The 24981-nt window shown below is 41.6% G+C and overlaps 1 protein-coding gene across 1 annotated transcript; it reads left to right on the top strand.

Annotated features, from left to right (window-relative positions):
* Positions 1–3131: 3131 nt before the first annotated feature.
* LOC138950036 (ankyrin repeat domain-containing protein 29-like) lies at positions 3132–3926 on the top strand. The gene is made up of 2 exons (XM_070321821.1): positions 3132–3431; positions 3753–3926. Exons 1-2 carry the CDS (start codon positions 3132–3134, stop codon positions 3924–3926), a joined length of 474 nt encoding a protein of 157 aa, XP_070177922.1.
* Positions 3927–24981: the final 21055 nt, after the last annotated feature.

The raw sequence follows: 24981 nt of genomic DNA, 5'->3' as shown, positions 1-24981 counted from the left end.
TTCCATCATTTTCTGATTCCAAAAACATATAAATATGTTATATTTGGATTAAAAACAAGCTCTGAAAATTAAATATATAAAAATTATTATCAAAATTAAATTGTCCAAATCAATTTAAAAACACTTTCATCTTATTCCTTGTCGGTTCCTGATTCCAAAAACATATAGATATGATATGTTTGGATTAAAAACACGCTCAGAAAGTTAAAACAAAGAGAGGTACAGAAAAGCGTGCTATCCTTCTTAGCGCAACTACTACCCCGCTCTTCTTGTCAATTTCACTGCCTTTGCCATGAGCGGTGGACTGACGATGCTACGAGTATACGGTCTTGCTGAAAAATGGCATTGCGTTCAGTTTCATTCTGTGAGTTCGACAGCTACTTGACTAAATATTGTATTTTCGCCTTACGCGACTTGTTTTGTTTTCTTTAAAGCCGTATGAGGTGACCACGTGTTGAGTAGCGGTAGTGACGCAGCTTACACCAATGGGAGGTAACTCCCCGGGTTTATGGTCATTACCATGGCTACGTTTACACTTTTTGTGGTTGGGTTGCTTCCCTTTAAAATTGTTTAAGATGGGTAGCCTTTTCAGACCTTAGCATCTCAGACTGCGTCAATGCTTTATGTGATTCGGGTACTTATACAATTTTTGAATTTGCTTCATATGGATAACATGATGTGGTAACCGTTCTCGGTATGTTTTTGAGTTGTTCCTTCCCTTTGGTTGGTCAAAAATGGCTTCGAGGGCCGGTAAAATAAAATCTTAGTGCTCCAACAAGTTTGTCTCAGGTGCCTGTGGCTGGAGCCGTATAAGAAAGTGAGATGGTAACGTATAAATGTACACACACACTCTTCCATTAAAGTAGGTCGAGAACATACTCTTGTTAGTAAGCTTTATCGTCATACCGCGTTCACATTTACAGCAATTAAAGTAGAGGGCATAGACAGTGAGTCAAATATCAAACGTTGTTAAATATCTATGAGCAATAGAATAGATAGATTACGTGATAATCTAGCGTTCCAACATTGCAGAAGGAGCCAGAAGCACAGTCAAAGGGAGCACGGCATACTCGAGTGCTGGGATTTTTCTGGTCAATTAAAGGAACACGGAGTCATCGTCACACTGGCCGAGGACACTGTAACCTACCAGCGTAAAAAAGACACTCAAACGAGTAAGTTAAAGTCTCTTTCCTCCTTTCATTCTTTCTTCCTTCAGTGAGTCTCTTACTGAAGGATGTGTTGGCTAGGGTGGACTGGATACGAAGTATGTGTGTCTGTGTGTGTGTGTGGGGGGGTGTCTGTGTGTGTGTGTGTGTGAGAGAGAGAGAGAGAGAGAGAGAGAGAGAGAGAGAGAGAGAGAGAGAGAGCGTGTGATGTGATTATTGGGTACTACTGAAGTTTTTATGAAAGTTGATGCTTACATGTATATACATTCTTGCAGGTCTTTGCCGGTGAGTTTTACCCCAGCTTCCTTTTTGTCCAATGAAAATTTCATGTTACGTTTTTAACAGAAAGTCAGGTGGCCCTTGAGCGCCGCACTATACGCTACTTATATTACTTATATAGACACCGTGAACAAGGGGTCTCTGACTCGAACAGATTGTATTTCAGCATTCTCATTTAGGGGAGACCGGGGCTAGTCCGCCTACTTGTATGCTTTTGGTAGCATAACTGGCGAGTTTCACGAACTAGGAGACTGATTTTTTATTTTACATCAAGACAAATGTGTAGCTGATATCAATGTGCAGACAGTTTTTATGTGCGCATGAACATTTGTTGTACATACTGCTTTAAGTAGACCTACCCTAACGTAGGCGAACTTGCCCCAAGTCGGGGTAAGTCCGCCTACAGGGTGGGGCAAGTCCGCCGCTCTCATCCCATAGTATGTACAAGACTAGTAGTGGGCAAGCTTTAGTGGGAAAGCTTTTTTAATTCCCTTCAATATTCAGGTTCAAAAATGCCAATGACAAAATACGAAAGAATGTAACAAAAAATTACGTTAGGGGAGACCGGGGCTAGTCCGCCTACTTTTATGCTTTTGGTAGCATAACTGGCGAGGAGACCGGGGCTAGTCCGCCTACTTTTATGCTTTTGGTAGCATAACTGGCGAGTTTGATGAACTAGAAGACTGATTTTTTTTATTTTACATCAAGACAAATGTGTAGCTGATATCAATGTGCAGACAGTTTTTATGTTCGCATGAACATGTGTTGTACATACTGCTCACGGCGGACATGCCCCATGACAAATAGGCGGACTTGCCCCCGCACGGGCAGGCAACTCTAGTGCCAGATAGCGCTAGCGAGCACAACATGGGAAGGAAGAAGCAAAACTTTCGTCAGAACTCGACCTTAATTAACGCACTTTCACTCGACACCAAGACTAAGTATTTGTTCTCAGAGGTAATGCATCAAAATCTAAGTCAACTCCAATGCATTCATGTTACAAAAAATGAAGAAAAACATTTTTTGTTCTTTCTTTTCTTTTTTTATTTGGTGTTTTACGTCGTTTTCAACCATTCAAGGTTATATCGCGACGGAACATTTTTTGTGATCTGTACTCACGATATATGGGCGCGCAACCTTTGAACTTCTGCAGGATATGGCGGGAAGAAGGGACACCACTCTCACATGGTGTGAATGACTAAAAGGTGGCAAACGTAAGAATAAAGAGACACAGACGGATGTGCCCCGGAGGCGGACTAGCCCCGGTCTCCCCTATCTTGTAAATTCAGGATACCTGAAGTTAATGAACACTGATAAGACTATGAAGTACCTACATCCCTGTCCCTGGGGAAAATACTATGTAGTCAGTTTACTAGGTTATGTTGAATAAAGACATAAAAGTAGCAATTCTTAAAATTGATGCCGAACAAACAACTTTCAATTTTCTCAGGTACTGTATTGGGCTTTTTGTGAAAGTTGAGGCAGCACTGTCACGCTCTCGTGTGATGTCTAAGATGGCCTACAGCAGTAGCTGTCCACCAGCGACAACACAGAGTAGAAATGACGATGCCACTCCATCGCCAGTTGGTGATTCCCTCTGTAAAAGTGTAGATACTACATAAATTTGCACAGGAAAAAAAACACAATGCTGAATTGAAGATGAACGACAGTGACAACAGTTTTATAATGGATACTGAAAAGAACGATGGCAGAGTGACATCTGTCATGTCAGCAAGTTGCAAAGGAGATGCAGATGCTTTGGAGAACCTTCTGTATGGAGGTGTTGACGTTAACTCTATAGACGATTCTGGCAACACAGCACTTCATGAGGCTGTCAGACAGGGCCACATCAATGTAATTCAGTTGCTGATTGCGAAAGGAGCTGATATAGGTGCTAGTGACAGGGATGGAGTTACTGCTTTACATCTTGCTGCTCATTACGGTCATACTGACGTAGCTGAGATCTTGATAGAGAACGGCTCTGGGGTAAACATTAGGGGTGGGGCGCGCCTGTGGACACCACTACACGAAGCATGTTACTTCAGCCAGACAGATGTCGCTCGTATTCTAATTCAAAACGGCGCTGAGGTCAACACACATACTGACAGAGAGATGACACCACTTCATGTCGCGCGTGAAAAGGATAACACTGACATTGTGCAACTTCTCATGAAAAATGGTGCAAAGATCACTGCCAAAGATGCGGTAAACCGCACTCCCCTTCATAAAGCAAGTCGTCACAATTGTAATAATATCTGTGAGTACCTGATTAGTAAAGGTGCTGATTTGAACATGACAGACACTCAGGATGCCACAGCACTGCTCTTCGCGAGTCTTCAGGGCCATGAAGAGGTGGTGAACACTCTGTTGAAGCATGGTGCTGCCATCAACACAACAGACACACAGGGTTTCACAGCACTGTACTGTGCGAGTGGTCTGGGCCATGTAGAGGTGGCGAACAGTCTGATACAAGACTCATAACATTAATACCCCTGTATGCCTTATTATTTACTAGTTCGAAAATGATATAGTTTTACAGTGCTTGACTTTGAAAATATGCTCAAACTTCAGAAATTCGTTAAATCAAAATCATGCATTCATTTTCAGCAGTGGTACACTTGCAGACCAGCACCCTGTTTCTTACAGCCGAGAATAGGCGAGATTGGCAAATTGGGCGAGGAAGTACCGTTTGTTGGGCATATCTCGCCGCGAGTGACGCTAGAATTCTCGCCTCGAACGCTTGGTAGCTTTCGGCTTGCTGGCTTGGCGAGAAAACATGGCGGCCACGCAGCTGCCCATCCGATTGGCTGTCCATGTTTTTTTTACTGACCAGTACAGACGACCTTTTCGGAATCAACCAATGGTGTTTAATTCTTGCGTAGCTAGCCATTAAACCGTTTCATAGACAATCTCGCCTCCTAGCTTCGCGAGCGGTTAGCCGAAAGAATATCTCGCCTGAAAGAATCACGCTCAGGGATGCTTGTAAAAATTTAATTTGAGTTTAGAACACACATATGACGTCAACAAAAATCATCATGTCACCTTACGACGTTCTTTCCCTAGCATGATAGGGGAAGGGCTCCTAATATGGACCACTTTTTGTTTCATGCTGATAACTAGCTTGTTTTCTTGCGAAGAAGTTTCATTTTGTGTTTGGTAGTCCTTCTCTCTTAGGTTAACCGTGAGGCCTAATTAGAGTGAAATAGCTTTGATAGACATTCAGCAAAAATTAAATACAGAAAAAATCACAAGTGATGCGGCCTTCACGAATCACTGTAAAAAGCCCCCTATATTTCAAAATAACATGATACAACTTAGTGTACAAGCCAGCATAATTAAAATATGCTCTAGATTTATCTGTTTCGGGTTGATGAGAGCATTATTTGAAGCACACCAGGAAACAAAAGAAGCTTATCAAAAACAGTGAAAATAAGTGAAATTATTAACTTCCACGAAAAGAAGACTTTTTGTTGCATTTTTTTTAAATCTCGAGGGCTAGTTATAGGTTATTTCCAGCAAGCTTCTTAATGAATTAATGAAAATAGCCTTTAGCTTTTATTTTCTTCGATTTGTTGAAGGTGGTCCATTAACAGCTATTGTGTTTTCAGCGTAGCATTAGGGCCCGATATTTAGACGAGACAAGTATAATGCCGACGAGTCGAAGACGAGTCGCATTATACTTGTTCGAGTCTAAATATCGGACCCTATTGCTACGATGAAAACACAATAGCGTTTATATAGCTATTCTGACATTAAATTCTGTGTTAAAATCATGTTTTTGTCTGCAACAAGTACCAGAATGGTCCATGTCGTTGATTGCAGACGACGGTTCCCTTTCCGCATGAAGCCACGGAAATAACCGAACATTGAAAAACCCACGGACATGTATTACGGAGAAAACTCGAGATAACCGGATGCTTAGCATTACGTCAATATGTTAGGAATCATATGACGTCATGACGTATCATGCTTGCCCACGTAGTTTGTATGTTCGAAAGTCTGACTTCTGTTGGGAATTCGCGTGGTGAAGACTGCGGTAAATCTGTAGATGATAAGAGAACAAGGATTGTCTCAGAAGAAAGGACTAAATGTTTCAGACCGGTAACTTAGTTTCAACATTGCACTATACAATGGACGTTCTATGTGACAGGAGAGTTTGCTGATTTTGTGATAAACATTGAAGAGATCGTCTGCTAGAATCAGAGATAGGTCGCTTCAGATTGCAGCTTCGGGAAATTTGCGTGTACTTTATACACGTGGAAGAAACCGGAACCATGCGTCTTTGTTATTGCCAATATGTTTTTGGATATTGGCAAAAATGGCCAACTTCCGTAGAGTTATGCTTTGATGATCGGAAAAGGGATGTGTGAGACCATCCAATCACAGCCACCGAATTCCCCCAAGTGTCCATCAGAATAGCTATATATATCCATATTAGGGGACTCGCACATACTTTGAGATTTTGCTATTATTTTTTGTTTGCAGTAGAAACTCGGGGTCAACACTGCTAAAATGTAACAAATACGGTTTTAGCTGTCATATAATATAGCAATTTTTGTGTGATAAAAGCTTTGGCTGTGGACAGAAACGAGTCCGTTTTAGGCGGCAAATTTAGAGTGAACGCTGCTAAAAGTGAAAAAAAAAGAAAAAGTCTAACGGTTTTGAGATTTGTGTTTCTGCAACTGGTTTGACATGTGCAAGTTATCCAGAGAGGATGAATACAGCGAATAAAACTTTTTTGAGCGCTCTAGCGCTGTTAGTTTGTCAGAACAGAAGGTGATCCATATTAGGAGCCGGTCCATATTAGGAGCCCTTCCCCTACAACTTTAGCCTCCAGGGGCCAGTTTCATAAGATAGCAGTGAACCGACTGACTGCCCAGTCGATCGACTGTGGTTGATCGACGGGTCACCGAAAAGCGCGTTTCATGAGCGAATCACCGTCACCCGCGGACAACCGCAGTCGACCGACTGTACAGTAATCCGAATGGCCAAGTCGAGGGCTAAATTTAGCAACATTACCACTTCCGTTTGCTCATTCGCACGTGGAAATGGCCGATTTCGAAGAAAAAACTAGTCTCGGCCCGCTCAAAATAACAATGACCGAGACTTTCAGTAATTCCTTCGCGTGACGTCTAACCCTCTTACGCCATAATGTGACGTCTTCAAGACATAACCCTGACTAGTCTCCTGGATTACTGCGTCATGATAGATACATTTCGAAGAACAATCACAAGGTTTGGCTCACAATCCAAAAACGTGTGAGCATTCTGCCATTGACTGTGCGGATAATTACATTTATTTTCGGTTTACCGCAGTAAGCCGAACACAGTGTTGGGGGGAGAGCATCACCGTGTTTGGCCGACTTCCGGTGAGACGACCCGCAGTCGGCCGACTGAAATTTTGTTCGTGAAACCCGATAACGTCGGATTACTGTGGTTCTCTCGGACAACTGCAGTTGGTCGACTGTGTTTCTGGCTTATGAAACTGGCCCCTGGTCTCTCTCTCTCTCTCTCTCTCTCTCTCTCTCTCTCTCTCTCTCTCTCTCTCTCTCTCTCTCTCTCTCTCTCTCTCTCTCTCTCTCTCTCTCTTTCTATTGCAAAACTTGTAATGCTCTGATACCATTTTGAAACAAATAATTTGGAGTATAAATGAAACATTAGACGTCAACTTTAACGGCGAAAAACATCATGTCACCTTACGACGTTATTTTCCTAGCATGATAACACTTTCGTCTCTAGTTGGTTTTTACATTTAGTCAAGTTTTAACATGGAGGGGGAATCGAGACGAGGGTCGTGGTGTATGTGTGTCTGTGTGTGTGTGTGTCTGTCTGTCTGTGTGTGCGTGTGTGTGTGTGTGTAAAGCGATTCAGACTAAACTACTGGACCGATCTTTATGAAATTTGACATGAGAATTCCTGGGAATTATATCCCCGGACGTTTTATTTATTTTTTCGATAGATGTCTTTGATGACGTCATATCCGGCTTTTTGTACAAGTTGAGGCGGCACTGTCACACCCTCATTTTTCAATCAAATTGATTGAAATTTTGGCAAAGCAATCTTCGACGAAGGCCGGACTTTGGTATTGCATTTTAGCTCGGACTACCCTTCCCCCCCAATTTCCAACCAAAGTTAAAAATACGGAGAAAAATCCAAGTAAAACAAGACGGTAGAACCTGTTGCAGAATGCGAAACAACAAAGTAGAGAACACTGAGTAAAACGAATAACAAATCCGCTAACACCGCTCAGCTCTCTGCAACAGAAAAAATCCGAACGATCAACGGTCAATTACTGCTAACTGACTAACCACACCACGATCCACTCTCGCAGTCACACAAAAAAGTTAGAATCAACAAAAGTATAAGTTCTAGACGTCTGTTTATAAACACTACCTCACCACCTCCAGAGCTCTTCACGTGAAGCCAAAAGTGTTTTTACGACCAAGTCGTAAAATAACAATAAAGACAACTGACAAAAGCCAGTTAAAGTTTATGAAATAATAAGAACACGCTGAACCGTGTAAAGTTAGAAAACACTTAGCTGCTTTGTAAAAAGTCTTAGTCTGTACAGGCGTTAACAACCCGACGGGCGCAGTGGCGTGGTGGTAAGACGTCGGCCTCGTAATCGAGAGGTCGGGAGTTCGAATCCCGGTCACTACCGCCTGGTGGGTTAAGAGTGGAGATTTTTCCGATCTCCCAGGTCAACTTATGTGCAGACCTGCTAGTGACTTAACCCCCTTCGTGTGTACACGCAAGCACAAGACCAAGTGCGCACGGAAAAGATCCTGTAATCCATGTCAGAGTTCGGTGGGTTATGGAAACACGAAAATACCCAGCATGCCTACTCAACGAAATCGGAGTGAAGCTGACTATGCTCTCAGAGTATAGTGTGGGGAACCCAAATGGGCAAACGAGCTCACACGTAACCAGAAAATTCTGGAACGCTGAAGAAGAAGAAGAAGTTAACAACCCACGTTGTCACAACTTAAAGTTCTTCATAAAGGGTTAGAAAGATGACAAGGTGGGGGGCGTTTACGCATGGGTGCACTCAACTCTCAGTGTAGCCAGGGTCCATTCGATGAAACAGTGGCGCAGTGGTGCATACAGGTGAAAGTTGCAGCAACACCAGTAACAGCCGTAGAACAGCAACCGTACAGCAAAGAACAGCAACAGCGTAGCCCGTCTCCAGCAAACGTGTAGCAAAGTGTAGCACGTCTCCAGCAACCAGGTAGAAACTGGGTAGCAAACCTCCAGCAAGTCTCCAGCAACAACCAGCAAGTCTCCAGCAACAAGCTGAAACAAGAGCGATTGGTGCAGTGACCATGCCAACAGTCGGGAGCCCCTTTACCACCTTTAAACATATCTAACTTCCCCCTTCAGCGAGCACGTGGTACCTGCAAGGATAGACTTTTAATAACAACTCAAGACATTTTCTCCGCCTCTCGATATCTGCAAAAACCATATACAGATTACAATTTAGCGTTATAATGAGCAAGTTATACGCTATCATGGAGAAACAAAACAGTTTTTGGCTCACGTAAGTGTAGCCTATGCGATGCTAACTTTTGTCTGTCTGTGCGTGCGTGCGTGCGTGCGTATGTATGTATGTATGTATGTATGTATGCCTGTGGTAGAAACTTTAACATTTGAAGACGTCACAACATTTGAAGACGTCACATTATGACGTAAGAGGGTTAGACGTCACGCGAAGGAATTACTGAAAGTCTCGGTCATTGTTATTATGAGCGGGCCGAGACTAGTTTTTTCTTTGAAATCGGCCATTCAGATCTGTGTGTGTGCGTGTGTGTGTGTGTGTGTGTGTATGTGTGACGAAATGATTGAGTTTGTGTTACTGTTTGTCGATTTCTTACGTGAGCCTTGAAGGCTTCGCCTCTTGTTATATTTTACAGACATTGACCGGTCACCAGCGTAAAGTAACGGCTAATTACCTCAACAGCTCGTAAAACGTAGCTCTCCCAAGCAAACCGCTTGAATATTTGGCTCCCGCTCGTCAGCGAAAGTATGTAGCCAAATCCCTCACGTCCTAAGCCTTCTGCGTTCTGCACTGACGCCAGAAGTCCGTTGGTCGACCTAAACCAGTCTTGCAACGCGTTGGAATCCTCCAAATCTTAGTCACGGAAACAAACCAGACCTCCGTCTGCAAAAGCATGTAGAAAAAGAAAGCAAGCCGGGGAAAAGAAAAACCATGTGATCTCCCTGACCAATCAGCAATCGCCTGTCCCAGAACAGGTGATCTCCCTGACCCATCACAGGGGTGTTATGTATGAGTGACGTCTAAACGTTTAGGCGGGGTGCAAACAGCGAGTGTCGCCAACCGCGAGGTACACGGTATGCACGGGTGGCGACTACACGCTTGTACCACCGAAACTGGCGACTAAATTTAGACGTGCTCCGGAGGTCGTCTAAATGGTTTACACGCCGACTTCAGCGAACAGAATGGCCATTTTCATGGTTTTCCGCCATCAAAGTCGACGAATTTTGCGCCGTAATCGTTTTTAGACAGAACCCAATAGTTGGAAGTGCTGGACTAAAAAGATAGTTTTTTTTGCGAGATTCACTTGCCTTGTCATATTATTTTAGAACCAACACCGATAAGATTTGCGAAGACATCTTTGATTCGTTTCAGCGCAAAGTAGCACTGACCCATATTTCACTGCTCTCCGTCTCTGAATAGTCGAACTCCCCGTGCGAGGAAGCGGGAGGATGTTATCGAATGACCCTAGCGTATGCACAAAGGAAGGAATTCCTCGTTATAAAAATAGATTGACTGGTGACCTTGCTTTACACGGCAACTTGAAAGTCGGCGGTCTGTTCGCCTACCATACGCAGGTATAGCATGCCCGGAACACGTGATTTTAGCCGTGAGCGAAGAATCACCCCATATGAGCCCGCACGGATTTCACGCCGGCAAAATTCCACGTGAATTTCGTGATGGTTTAGCAGAACCTTTCCGCAATGCGGCTGCCAGCAACAGGCGCATTACATTGCAATTTGGGAAAGGCGCCCCACAAAGAGTTCCTTTCCCACTCGTGTCACTGAAACCGTGACAACCATGATGCATCTGGAAATGTTTTATTGATTGCTGGACATGTTAATTATGTGATTTGTACTGTAGTTAACTTATCTGCTATTCTTTCTTGTTATTGACATACCAATCAAAGGGCAAGGGCCGGATGACAACAAAAGCATGATTGCGTTGCTGTCACCCTCGAAAAATAAATTCAATTCAATTCAATTCAATTCTCTCTCTCTCTCTCTCTCTCTCTCTCTCTCTCTCTCTCTCTCTCTCTCTCTCTCTCTCTCTCTCTCTCTCTCTCTCTCTCTCTCTCTCTCTCTCTTACTTTTTGTTCATAAAGAAATCATAAGGACTCAATAGTTTCAATTACGGCTTAATAAAAAAAATAGAAAAGTAGTATTAAGTCCCTTGCTATTGATTTGGGAAATTAAGAGACAGACGGACAATGTTTTTTTGTTTTTCATGCACACATTTAAGAAAGACACTCTTTGTCCCATTGATCTCCTCGACTCTGTCTTGGTCTTTATGTCTTGTGCGTCTCTTGAGTAAAGAGCAGTTTGGTGGAAAACACGCATGCCCGACAAAAGATTTGTTTCAAGTTAAACTTATCATGTCGCCCACGCACATCAAGCGGAACAACTGATGATTGTCACCGTGATTTCTAAGCTGATCAGTTGAAAGCACAATCAACATGACCCTGCTATAACCTTTTTTTTTTTAATCAACTACAGCATTTTTTTAATCACAACAAACCCCGACTGTGTGATCGCCCGACGAAGGGACTTGTACAACCTGGCCTGTCCTGACGTTGTCATGCCTGTCATTCTGGAGACATTCTCCGACTCGGCAAGCAAACGAATGCCCCACAAGATCGCGATTATAGACCAATTTTGAGTCAGAACTGGCTGGGTGACACCATGACGTCACTCGTCGGTCAGCGCACTGGCTCTCTCGCAGAACAAAGGATCGACATTTATTTCGCCAAGTTAAAGACAATCTTGAATGACCACTCCCACAAAAATTGCAACACTACAAAAACACAACAATTAACAAACGCAAACTTATACTCAACACTGGAAACCCGCGGCGCAGACGCAGAAAAAAAACACCAATAAACGTCAGAGTTCAAAGCGTTGACTGTTGTTGTTGTGTAGAGGAAGGTAGGGACTTTGCATTATGGGTATTTCTATAAATATAATGAACTAATATGGATCGCTACAAAACGAAACTTTCTTGATATGCAACAAAAAATGCCTAACCATTTCTCCACATAAATTCTATTTTGTTGTAAAAGCTCCTTGATTTATTGTCATTCACACACTCTCTTTAACAGGCAATGTGACAGCTGGTGACGTGAAGGGTGATTTCATCGTGGCCAGTCACATGACTCACCAAGACAACAGACACATCACCCATGACAACCAGATACGCCACGACCACAGACAGTACAACACCAGCACCGGCAGCGCCACACATCACAACTACGCAGGAGCAGTGATTCAAAACATACAATTTCATCTACCAGAAATACGCGGTAAGCAGTAAGGGTCTAAACATGTGTTCAGAACTCTCTTTCTGTTTGAAGGTTTTGCTCTTGCTCTTACCTCTCAGGCACCACTGCTCGTTGGATACAGCTGACAGGCAGTCATTCTGATTTGTCTGTAGGGGAGACCGGGGCACCTTGGGTCACTTTTTAACATTTTCCTTCTTACTCACAAATGAATGGACACAGAAGACCAAAATGCAGTTGATCACAAACTTTAATCACTCAGTAATACAAGGAACAAACAAATGAGTGTATAACGCGAGCACTTTTGGCACATTCTATGTTCAAAATCACAACCCTGAATGACCCAACCTGCCCCGAGGCTGGGGAAGGTTAATTGGGTCATAGTCTGGGGCAACTTGGGTCATCTGTGATATAAAGTCAAAAATCATAACTGTCAATCCAAAAACAGTATACATTTTTTTCTTTACTGTCTTCAGACAGTATCTATTTATCTAAAGATAACAATACAAATACACTGGAACTATACAGTTTGTATCTGGGTAATATTTACTAACCCGCTTTAGAAAGTCAAGCAACTCAATTAATGAGCAAACGACAAATCAATGATGGCAATGACTTGTTATACTGCGCACATACTGCACCAAAGAAATTCATCCTTAGTATGAATAACTAAACATACATTAGCCTGCAATTATCTTCACCAGACAAATCTATACATATAAATAAAAGAGAGTGTCTGTCTGTCTGTGTGTGTGTGTGTGTGTCTGTCTGTGGTCGCCATACCTCTGAGATGGCAAGAGGCAGGAACAAGATAGTGTGCACGTACACTCCCTAGGTGCTGCAGATGTGCACCTGGGTTTTAGTTTCTTGATTCATTGTTTCCTTTCTCAGATTATGGACCTCCCATTTATTGAATACAGCCTATATATATGGTGCAAGACCAGTTCAGTGCCTACTGTTCACCTGTAGCAAGCACATCTGATGCCAGTGATATTAGAGACTCGCTATTGCTCCTATGAGGGGAAGAAATGAAGAAAGAAAAATTAACTGGACAGTTCCGGAAATTTCTAGAAGGTAAGGGAGATAACTCTTTTTTTGTATCCAAACAAAGGAGGTAAAGCTAATGATAATCCCCATCTATCAATACAGTCTATATAGTGCAAGGGAGGTAAGTCATAGTTTGTCACCCACGGAAGGGAGGTAACTCTCATCAAACCAGTATACCGTGTCATTCTATCATCCCGCCCCCCCCCCCCCACACACACACACACTAACCCTGCCCCCTGCTCCCCCTCCCTGCCTTCCAGATCATCGCGAATAATGTTTACGAAACGATCGCCTCAGTGAAAGATCACGAGAATTTACAGATTTCTCTCCCCTGTTCAAAAAGGTATGACGCGCTCACTCATGAGGTATGCGTGCTTTGATCAGACGGTAACTACAGTGGGTGTGAGAAGGGGTAAACAAATCACGAAGAACACGTTGAACCAAATAGAAACTTGCCTTGCCTATACATCCAAATGTATGAGCTCACACTGTCATTTTTCTTATCCACATTGGAATAAGATTCGAGAGGTTTCTGAGAGAGGGGAGAGCAGAAACACCCGGGCGAAGCCGGGCCTGACTGCTAGTCTATACATATAAATAAAAGAGAGTGTCTGTCTGTCTGTGTGTGTGTGTCTGTCTGTCTGTGGTCGCCATACCTCAGAGATGGCAAAAGATAAGCACAAGATATTTTGCATGCACACTGCCCTGGACCCACAAATGTGCACCTGGGTTTTAGTTTCTCCAGACATTGTTTCCTTCCTCGGATAATTACCCTCCCCATCTATCAATACAGTCTATATAGTGCAAGGGAGGTAAGTCATGGTTTGTCACCCACGGAAGGGAGGTAACTCTCATCAAACCAGTATACCGTGTCATTCTCAAGGGTTACCCCCCGCCCGCTATCATCCCGCCGCCCCCCCCCCCCCACACACACACACACTAACCCTGCCCCCTGCTCCCCCTCCCTGCCTTCCAGATCATCGCGAATAATGTTTACGAAACGATCGCCTCAGTGAAAGATCACGAGAATTTACAGATTTCTCTCCCCTGTTCAAAAAGGTATGACGCGCTCACTCATGAGGTATGCGTGCTTTGATCAGACGGTAACTACAGTGGGTGTGAGAAGGGGTAAACAAATCACGAAGAACACGTTGAACCAAATAGAAACTTGCCTTGCCTATGCATCCAAATGTATGAGCTCACACTGTCATTTTTCTTATCCACATTGGAATAAGATTCGAGAGGTTTCTGAGAGAAGGGAGAGCAGAAACACCCGGGCGAAGCCGGGCCTGACTGCTAGTGTTAGAATAAAACAGTGTCAAACAGACAACTCTCTCTCTCTTTCTCTCGCTGTGTGTGTATTTGTGTGTGTGTGTCAGTGACCAAAGGTGCCCGACCCAACCTGCCCCGAACGGGGTAAGGTTCTGAATTTGGCAACTTCAATTGAATAAGATGCTATCGGCTATTAACAAATACACCAAATTATGTATGTACGATTACTGCACACAATAAAACAGCATACTGTAAAATGTTGAGGAAGAAAAAAAAGGAAAAAAGTTGCAAGCAACCAAAAGTTTACTTTCAGTCCAACAACGTTGGGCAGATGCTGAATAACTGCCTGTGTTTGGAAAACAAGAGTTGGAGAAGGAAGTTAAAACGATATTTATAAGGTTATAAGTGTTGTGACCCACGGTGCCCCATGACCCGAGGTGCCCCTCTCCAACATATTATATCTGAGGTAACCTCACATTAGAAATGAATATATACATGCACAACCAAACATCAAAAAACGTGTTCTGTTTGGAAATGCACAACCCTCTCGTATTATTTGTATGCATTTTTGTGATGCATCTATTGGAACTGTTAATAATGTCATGGTTCATACTTACTGAATGATTAGTAATGACACTCATATTTTAAATGCTTAGTGTCTCTACATTACTGATGAACCAATTGTTGGTGTTGCTCAAAGCTGAATAGTTAATCGTGTTAATCAATTAAATGTACGATCATGCCTGATGAGTGAAGAAATTACTTTTAACATACACCCATACAAGATAGAAAGAGTCATTTTTATATAAAAAGAGAAAAGCAAAAGCTTACACGACTCGCCTTTACTACCCCCGCTCCTCCCTGAACCACCTTAACCCATTGAAGACGCCCTCCCTTTTAGACCCCCCACCCCCGATAAGACAGTTTCAAGTCCCTGTTCTCTAAGATATTCTGTTGATAACCTCTGTAAGTTGACTCCCATTTTAAGACCTGATTTTCGCAAGGTTTTGTAGGTCTTAAAAGATGGATTCCACTGCCTGTTTATGTTATTTATGTATATGACTAAGTGCCAAAGGGTGCGCTAGAAATAGAGCTTAAACAATGACCACGAGTTGATTACTGGAAAATAAACCACTCGTGGGTATTTGCAGCCGCTTGGTAATTCACACTCGTGAATTACCAAGCGGCTGCAAATACCCACGAGTGGTTTATTTTCCAGTAATCAACGAGTTGTCGTCATTGTTTAAGCTATTTATACAACGAACAACACGGGTCGAACATGCAGTCATGCAGACGACATTTTGTACGCAATTTCATTTCAGCCTAATCACTCAGAGTGTCAAATGCGCGTCTCAAATAGTCCCTATTCTTTTACTTTATTCTTAGTCTCCGACTCGTCGGCATTATACTTGTCTGGTCTAAATATCGGACCCCATTGCTACGATTAAAACACAATAGCGTTTATATAGCTATTCTGACATTACATTCTGTGTTAAAATCATGTTTTTGTCAGCAACAAGGACCAGAATGGTCCATGTCGTTGATAGCAGACTTTCCGCATGAAGCCACGGAAATAACCGAACATTGAAAAACCCACGGACATGTATTACGGAGAAAACTCGGGATAACCGGATGTTTAGCATTACGTCAATATGCTAGGAATCATATGACGTCATGACGTATCGTGCTTGCCTACGTAGATTGTATATGTTCGAAAGTCTGACTTCTGTTGTGAATTCGCGTGGTGAAGACTGCGGTAAATCTGTAGATGATAAGAGAACAAGGATTGTCTCAGAAGAAACGACTAAATGTTTCAGACCGGTAACTTCATTTCAACATTGCACTATATAATGGACGTTCTATGTGACAGGAGAGTTTGCTGATTTTGTGTTAAACATTGGAGAGATCGTATGCTAGAATCAGAGATAGGTCGCTTCAGATTGCAGCTTCTGGAAATTTGCAAGGTTTGTTGCCTGTTAAAGAACTGGATTTTACACGTACAGTAAGCAACAACAAAAACACACACAAAGCAAATGGCATCGTCTGTCGACTAGTCACAGAAACAAACCTGGCGAGGTATGCGTGTACTTCATACACGTCAGCCATTGTTGTTACAGTTTTGAGTCAACGTTGTACGTATTCTTCCGCAACAGGGTCCAATCGTCTGGGTTTCAAATGTTCTAAAAATAAATTCTAGTGTTGATTATTTTTTAGCCCTCTTTATTCTTACTTCGAATAATCCACGTGTGATTTTTGGTGTAATCAAAGTAGTTCGTTCTAATTTCTCACTTGTCTAAAAATAATCAACCCCTCGGTTGCATTGCAGGAGTTGTATAAAAGCGGACAAAGGGGCTAAAAAATAAAAGTTGACAAACAAGACTGATATTGTGATTTTTGCTAAGAAAACAGATGTTGGAACCCAATTATGAAAAGAAAAGACAAATACACTCAAATTATTTCACAAATAACGGGAATTTTGTATCTCGCACGTTTCGGAAGCTAGGGCTTTGAAACTTGGCACACTACCAAAGTATGGTGACCCCCAGATATGGTACAGATCACATTAAACCACATTGAATTTCAAGGTCACAGCGAGGTTAAATTTCCTTTCCAAACTGGACAATTGTCGTTGTACGTCTTACATGTTTTAAAGCTAGATCAGTTAGACTTTACATACTTTACATACTTTCAGAATTTTGATGAAATCTTAACAAAAGTGACCACCTGGTTAATCTTTCTAAAATGTCAAGGTCACAGTGGGGTCACATCTGGTTCAAAATTTGGAATAGTGTCAATTTATTCAGCGCGTTTATAGCACAAACTTTGAAAATACAGACATTTTTAGTGTATGATGACCTCTACACGCGATTACAGTTTAGGTTGAAAAGGTCAAGGTCACAGCAGGGTTGCGTTGAGGTCAAACATAAAGATTTGTCATTGAGGATTTCTCGCATGTTTTTGAAGCTAGGGCTTTGAAACTTGGCACACTTCCAAGGTTTAATGACCCCCTTGTGTGGCGCAGGTCGCATTAAACCTCATCAAATTCAAAGGTCACAGTAAGGTTAAAGTTGCTTTCCAAATTGGAAAACGTTCGTTGTTTTAAAGCTAGAAACATTACACTTTAGCCAACTTTACATACTTTTAGAATGTTGATGACATTTAAAAAGAAAGTGACCTGGTTAATCTTTGTCAATTTCAAGGTCATAGCGGGGTCACGTTTGGTACAAAATTTGGAATATTTTCATTTCGTCAATGCGTTTATGGCACGAGCTGTGAAAATACACACATTTCTAGAGTATGCTGTCCTTTACACTGTCTAGTCTTTATAAAGTCTTGTTGAAAACGCCAAGCATCAAGGTCACAGCGGGGTCTTGTTGAGGTCAAAAATATAAATGTGTCATTGAGGTTATCTCGCATGTTTTTGAAGCTAGGGCGTTGAAACTTGGCACACTAACAAAGTTTGATGACCCCCAGGTATAATGCAAGTCACATCAAACCTCCTCAAATTTCAAGGCCACAGCAAGATTAAAGTTTCTTTCCAACCTTGACAATTGTCATAGTCTTGCATGTTTTAAAGCTGGATCCATTACATTTTACACACTTTCAGGATTTGATAAAATCTTTAAAAAAAAAAAAAAGTGACCCCCTGGTTAATGTTTGTCAAATTTCACGGTCACAGCAGTGTCCCATCTGGATCAAAATTAGAAAAATTGTTAAATTCTTCCCACGCGTTTTGATAGTGTATGATGTTCTCCACGCATGGTGGAAGTCTGGTTGATAAAGTCAAACGTCAAGGTCACAGCGGGATTGCGTTGAGGTCCATAATATAAATGTGTCATTTTCACTAATGCCTTCTAGATAGAGAATACTACATGGCTTGCTGTGTCGTTCCAGATTTACACGAGTTGTTTTTTTTAAATATTGAACTGCGAGCGAAAGCAAGCTGTTCACTATTTAAAAAAGCAACGAGTGTAAATCTGGTACGACACAGCAAGCCATGTAGTATTCTGTTTATCCTACATACTGTACTTACGTGTATTTTACTGAAAATGTCCTGCATTCGAGGCAGCTAAATTGAAGACGCTTGTTTTAGAACCTCGATCTCTTCTAAAGCCTCGTGCAATCTATTACGTCAAAGCAAAGAAACGTCATTCTGAAAGTGTGGCGTGACGTGTTAGTTCTAAAAATTCATCGAGGGTAACTAGCGAGCGCAATTTTTTTCTTCTATAATGACGTTTGTCTCGGTGACTTTGGCATCATAAGCAGTGGAAAAACAGGTCCCTGCCAGACTTGCTGGACATGGCCTCATTTACATGATATACACACGTGTGATTTGAACGATTATTATCTCACGAATGTCTCTCTCACGTATGTAGGATAATAATACCTCTGAAACGTCACAGGCTCCAAAGGTTTGATGCTGTTTGGTTTATGATAAAAGTGATGCCAATTTTCATGATACGTGAAGCTTTCAGAGGGGTCAATTTGGAGTCACACAAACAGAGAAAATCTTTATGCGACTCACTTTTTGCCAAACGGAATATAGATAAGAACCAACCTATCGAGGAGTGATCTGGCCCTGGCTACCGGCGAGTAGCAAGATTTTGAGCTCTCCCTTTTTCATCCAAAAGTTCTTCCTTCGTTCCTACATGATTGACATTCGAAGACTACCAGTTGCCTTAGAGTCAGTTCTGAAGACTCTGGCCTCGAAGTGCTCCCTACCTTCATGGGACGTGCACGGCAAGGGGAAAACAACGACACTCGTCTTGAGATGGGACAGTGACTCAGCCTCCGCCATTGAGAAACCCGAACCAGTAACCTACCGACGCAAGTCACCGAGCGAACTCAGGCGAGACACGCAGCGTGCGGCGACAAGACAACATCAGGTCAAAGGTCAGTCACACGACGTAAGCATAAACAGTGAGTGACAGCATTGCAAGTGTGGAAAAACCCCGCTGAGTCCGGTGTTGTTCACAATGTGTTTGAGACCCCACCCAGCCAGACGGCACAGCGCCCTGATTACAACAACACTGACATTTGCATGCAAGAACCGCCTGATTCTGTCATGGATCAAGACCATAACACAGATAAAACGTTGTGTGACACGGAGAACGACGAGTTCGCACAATATTGGCAAGATCGGAGCGATTCTGTAACCCATTATTTGTCTTCACTCGAGCCTAAGGAAAGAGAGGCAGTCTTAGAGTGTGCCGTGACACCTGTTGTGAGAAAAGTTGTCCTTGATCATCGCTATGGACACCACTGTCTGTATGCATTGACTGACCGGATGGTGTTTCAGTATGGACTGAGAGAAGGTGTTGTGGACAACTGGTTTTATTTTACTGAAGAAACTGAAGACACTGATCTACAATACAGCATTATCCTTAGCTGTCTCAGACGATGGTGCGATGTTGACCCGCTTAGGTACGCCGATCAGATAGACAGAATGAAACAACACATCGAGGCGTGTTGCCATGTCATGCTAGACTGCAGTGACACACAGTGATGGTGAGCCGACCACGCCTACATAACACGCCTGACGTTGCTGACGGACACGGACTTCACGGACTTCACGTTCCACCAGGAACACTCTTCTGCGTTGACCCATATCTACATTATTCGCTTTGTTGAACTTTCCCCAACTGTGCCTTCGTGAAAAATATCGAGAAAAAACTATGTTGACAAACAATCGAACAATCAACAATAACATGGCATACCATGCTATACGACTAACGATACACATGTTATCGTTGTCCTGTCGCGTTTCGTTCTTATTCATTTTCTTTTATTTTTTATTTTTACATTTTTTTTTCTCTCGTAAGCTGAAAGACAATAAAAAAATAAATAAATAAATTAAAAAAAAATGACACAAAAAAAGAACCAACCTATCTGTTGTTCTAGCTCACTTGACATTAAAGAAAGTGACGATTTGATAATTGTTGATCCGAACTCAAACCTGTTGTGACCTAGTAATATAACCAGGATCAACCAGACAAGATTTCGATGTCCAGAAACAGTTGGAAGTATCCAAGATGTAAGCACCATTCACTTTTCAAACAATATTTTTTGCTTTGTTACAAAATATTGACCACACTGTGACCTTGAAACCTGAAACAGATCAACTAGTCTTTGGTTTTGGTATGAAAAGAAATTTAATAAAGTTACATTTTTACATTTTTTACCCAAACCATACCCCCACTAACATTTTGAAATTTGACTAAGGTCGACCAGACTTGGTTCATGTTTGAAGGTCATCGAATCCTATATAGAAGCGAATGAGATGTCAAGGGTCTAGCTTTTAAAACCTTCAAGAAATTAATAATTTTTCCATATTTTGATTCGAACATCACTCCGTTGTGACCTTGACATTTCACAAACGTCAACCAGACTTTGGTCAAGTCAGAAGGGGCATCCAACCCTAGAAATGGTTAAAGTGTAAACTCTAGTTTTAAAAATGTTCAAAACATTGATAATTTTCCATTTTAAGATCCCAAATTGACCCTGTTGTGACCCTGAAATTTGACTTTGGTCAACCAGACTTGGGTCATGTTTGGAAGAGCTCAAGCTCTAGATCTACAAAGATGCACATGTGTTTAAGTTCTAGCCTCAGAAATATAAATACGAGCTAGTGGCTATAACGTAGCCACGTTTTGAAGCTTAAAAGGAATCAACTTTCTGGCCTGCACTCGACCCCAATAGCTGTGACTTTGTAATTTGAGTATTATCACCCATACTGTAGTCACGTGTAAAGGTCATCGATGAAGTTTCAACTCTCTAGCTTACAATATGTTTGATAATTTCATAACTTTGCATTATTTGTGCTTAAATTTGACCCCGCTGTGACCTTGAAACTTGACGAGAAACATTTGAAGAATCATTAAGCAAAGACGTTGTGCGAAGTGCCAAGGCTATTGCTTTAAAGGCAATACAGAAAATGATTTGTTATCCTTGTTAAGCCATACGCGACCGAGTTGTGACCTTGAAATTTGACAAGGGTCAATTATACTTCTACCATGCCTGAAGGCTGGCTTTTTAGCACCCAACTTGTGTGAATTTTCAAAGTTCTAGATGTACAAATGGTCAATAAATTGATAATTTTCCATTTTGATGATCCCAACTCGACCCTGTTGCGACCTTGAAATTTTACAAGACTCAACTTAAGCTTTAATTTCCATCTCGGAGAATTATCAAGCAAATGTGTTATACCAAGTTCAATTTCTCCAGCTTCAAAAGCAATGCCACCCATACGCAACCCAGCTGTGATCTTGAATTGTACAAGGGTCAACCAGACTTCCAACATGTCAGAAGGCTATTTAGCCCCGAATATGCGTGAAGATTCAAAGTTCTAGCTTCACAAGTGTGTGAGAAAAAAATGCCGTTTTTTACAGGCAGGAGAACTAGTCGTGACGTTGAATTTTGTTGAGGATCGACTTGATCTTCTCCATGTTGAAGGATAATTGATCGATTGCGTTGTATGAAGTTTCAAGGTTCTAACTTAAGAAATCAAGCAGAAATGGATAACCGTCTGGTTTTTTTAACCCATGAGCGACACGGCTGTGACCTTGAGATTTGACAAGGGTCAACCAGACTTTCACCGTGTCAAAACGTTATCAAGCCCTGAATGTGTGTAAAGTTTCAAGTTTCTAGCTTACCACAAAGCTGTGAAAAGGATTATTGTCTGTTTGTTTGTTTTTTACCCGTACGAGACCCTGCTGTGACCTTCACATTTGACAAGGATCTTTCTGAACTTCTTTGTGTCGGAGAATCATTGAGCTACGGCGTTTATGATGTTCGAAGGCTCTCCCTTTAAAAACAACGGAAAAAAGTGATAATTTTAAAAACAAATTATTGGCCCATACGTGACCTTGAGATTAGACAAAGGTCAACCAGACTTCCACCGTGTATGGAGGCTATTAAGCCCGAAAGAGTGTGAACTTTAGGGTTCTTGCTTTGAATAATTCTGAGAAAAAGGTTAATTTCCGTGTTTTTGTTTTTTTACCAACACCAGACCTTGCTATGACCTTCAAATTTCTCAAAGATCAACCTGAAAGTTTCCTTGTCGAATGATCATTAAGCAAAAGCGTTGTTTGAAGTTTCAAGGTTCTAGCTTCAAAAATCTCTGAAAAAATATTTTTCTTCAGTTTTCTGATCCCCCATGTGACCCAGCCGTGACCTTGAAATTTGACAAGGGTCAACAAGACTTTTACCATGCATGGGGGCGATTTATCCCCAAATGTATGTGAAGTTTCAAGGTTTTAACTTAAAAAGTCTGAGAAAATGATATATTTTCTTTTTTGAGAATGTGTTTTTTGCACGCAAGACATCACGACAAACGCTCGTGTTATCATTTTGTTGCTTTAAGGTCGACTTGCGTGCCCGCTCTTTCGCTAATCTCAATTAAAATTCATCTTGGAAGTTCGGTTTTATTACGCTTATAATTAAACAGATTAAACTAAGACAACACATAGTTAGTTTTCCCATTAAACTCGATAAGGTAGTGACATTTTATGTTGAACGCAAGAAGGTGTCGCACGCAAGATCTCAAAAGATGTTGACGACATAATTTCAACACTTGGTAGCGCATTCGTGGTTCGTGATTTCTTCACAAATTTTGAACACAGAATGTGTCACGTGGTTCCCTAGATGAAGTAGATCTTTGTACATGTAAGTTTTGTTTAAAAAAAAAAATAACCGCTAATTACTGAACATTATGTCGCACGCAAGATATGACGACATGTTCAGGTCGTTTTCAAAAATGCTGTTCAAAAGTTCTGCAGTCTTTGCTGGATTACTTGAAAGACAGCAGTTTGATACACCGTTATCGCTTGACGTGTCGACATCAATTCCAGAGTTTTTGAAAAAGAAATTTAGTAAATATCTGCGATTGAAAAATGTATGCCGCGATGACGACACATCTTGCGTGCGACAAATTCAAATTCGGTTATCGAAAACAAAATTCTGTCGAGATTTAGATTTGACGTTTGATCTCGTCTGTTAAGCAATGTTTCCGGCATTCAATCAAACTAAATGCAAGGCATTTGTGCTTCTTGTTATTATTCTGTGGCATATTCAAAACACGAGGTATCACGATGTCCGTTTTCAGATGGCCGGTTTTGGCGTTATTTTTTACTTTAAACAAAGATAACTTCAAAACCGTTAAAGTCAGACACACGAAATAACGGGTAGATTGAACTCGGCAGCCCGGTAAAGCAATCAATCTAGGAGAGCGAACACTCTGATATAAAAACAAGCTGAAGTCGGATGTGCTGGGCCTGACTTGTCAGGCGCGTAACGGCAGCACAACGCATCTACGCTCACATGACAGAGCGAACGACGAAGAAGAAGAAGAAGAAGACACACGAAATTATGTCCACTATATCTTCGCACATTCATCCACACCCACACCAATTTTCAGCAGACACACGTTTTTAGAAACATTTTTATTGTAAAACAAAAGCCGTCTTCTGTTCTGTGAACACCTTTTGGCACTTAGTCATATATGTTCTCATTATGTATGTACACAAAAAAAGAAGAAAAAAAGAAAACAGCTTTATACAATAACGTTCAAGAGAACTCATTATGTGACCTGTATCAATCCACTTAGTTGTTCAACCCCAAGAATATTTCACATCTTCAAACTAGCACAACCTCCTTCCCACCACCATCAGGAGCCTGATCTACTCAACATCCATGACACTTTGAATTTTTTTTTTAACAAGAATCATAACAAATACTTATTTTCTTGACCAAATTGAGTTTTGGCTAGCCCAGAGAAAATATGTATACTCAGACACTTGCGTGACCTCATTTCAGACACTATGATATCATTAACAGCTATTGTGTTTTCAGGGTAGCAATAGGGTCTGATATTTAGAGAGACAAGTATAATGCCGACGAGTCGAAGACGAGTCACATTATACTTGTTCGAGTCTTAATATCAGACCCTATTGCTACACTGAAAACATAATAGCGTTTATATTGCTATTTTGACATAATATTCTGTGTAGAAAACATGTTTTTGTCAGCAACAATCAGCAGAATGGTCCATGTTGCCTATTGCAGACCACGGTTTAGTGAGCATATCCCTTGCGCATATGTCGGACATGTATCACGGAGAAGACACGATATAACCGGATGTTGGCATTAGGTCAATATGCCAGGTTTCATATGACGTCACGTAGCATGCTTGCTTACGTATTATCATTTATTGTTCGAACGTCTGACTTCTGCTGTGGATAGTGATTTTGCGTTTGATAACTGAGGTAAATGTGTGGATGATAAGAGAACAAGGATTCTTTCAAAAGAAAGTCAACGACTAAGTGTTTTAGACCGGTAACTTAAATTTCAAAATTGCATGCAATGGACGTTGCATAAGAAAAGGAGAGTTTGTGCTTAACATTGAAAAACCCGTCTGCTAGAATGCAGCTACTTGAAATTTGCAAGATGTGTTGCCTGTTAAAGAACTGGATTTTACACGGAATATATTTCATGTACGGTAAGAAAAAAATTGCAAATTGCATCGTCTGTCGAGCAGTCATGGAAGAAATCCTGGCCAGGTATGCGTGTACTTCATACACGTTGACGATACCGGGAACATGCGTCTTTGTTATTGCGAATATTACCAGCTATTGTGTTTTCAGCGTAGCAATAGGGCCCGATATTTAGACGAGA

Source organism: Littorina saxatilis, linkage group LG16 (assembly GCF_037325665.1).
Source record: "Littorina saxatilis isolate snail1 linkage group LG16, US_GU_Lsax_2.0, whole genome shotgun sequence".
In the NCBI taxonomy this organism is placed as follows: Eukaryota; Metazoa; Mollusca; class Gastropoda; order Littorinimorpha; family Littorinidae; genus Littorina; species Littorina saxatilis.
This window is presented reverse-complemented; position numbering and strand designations above follow the sequence as displayed.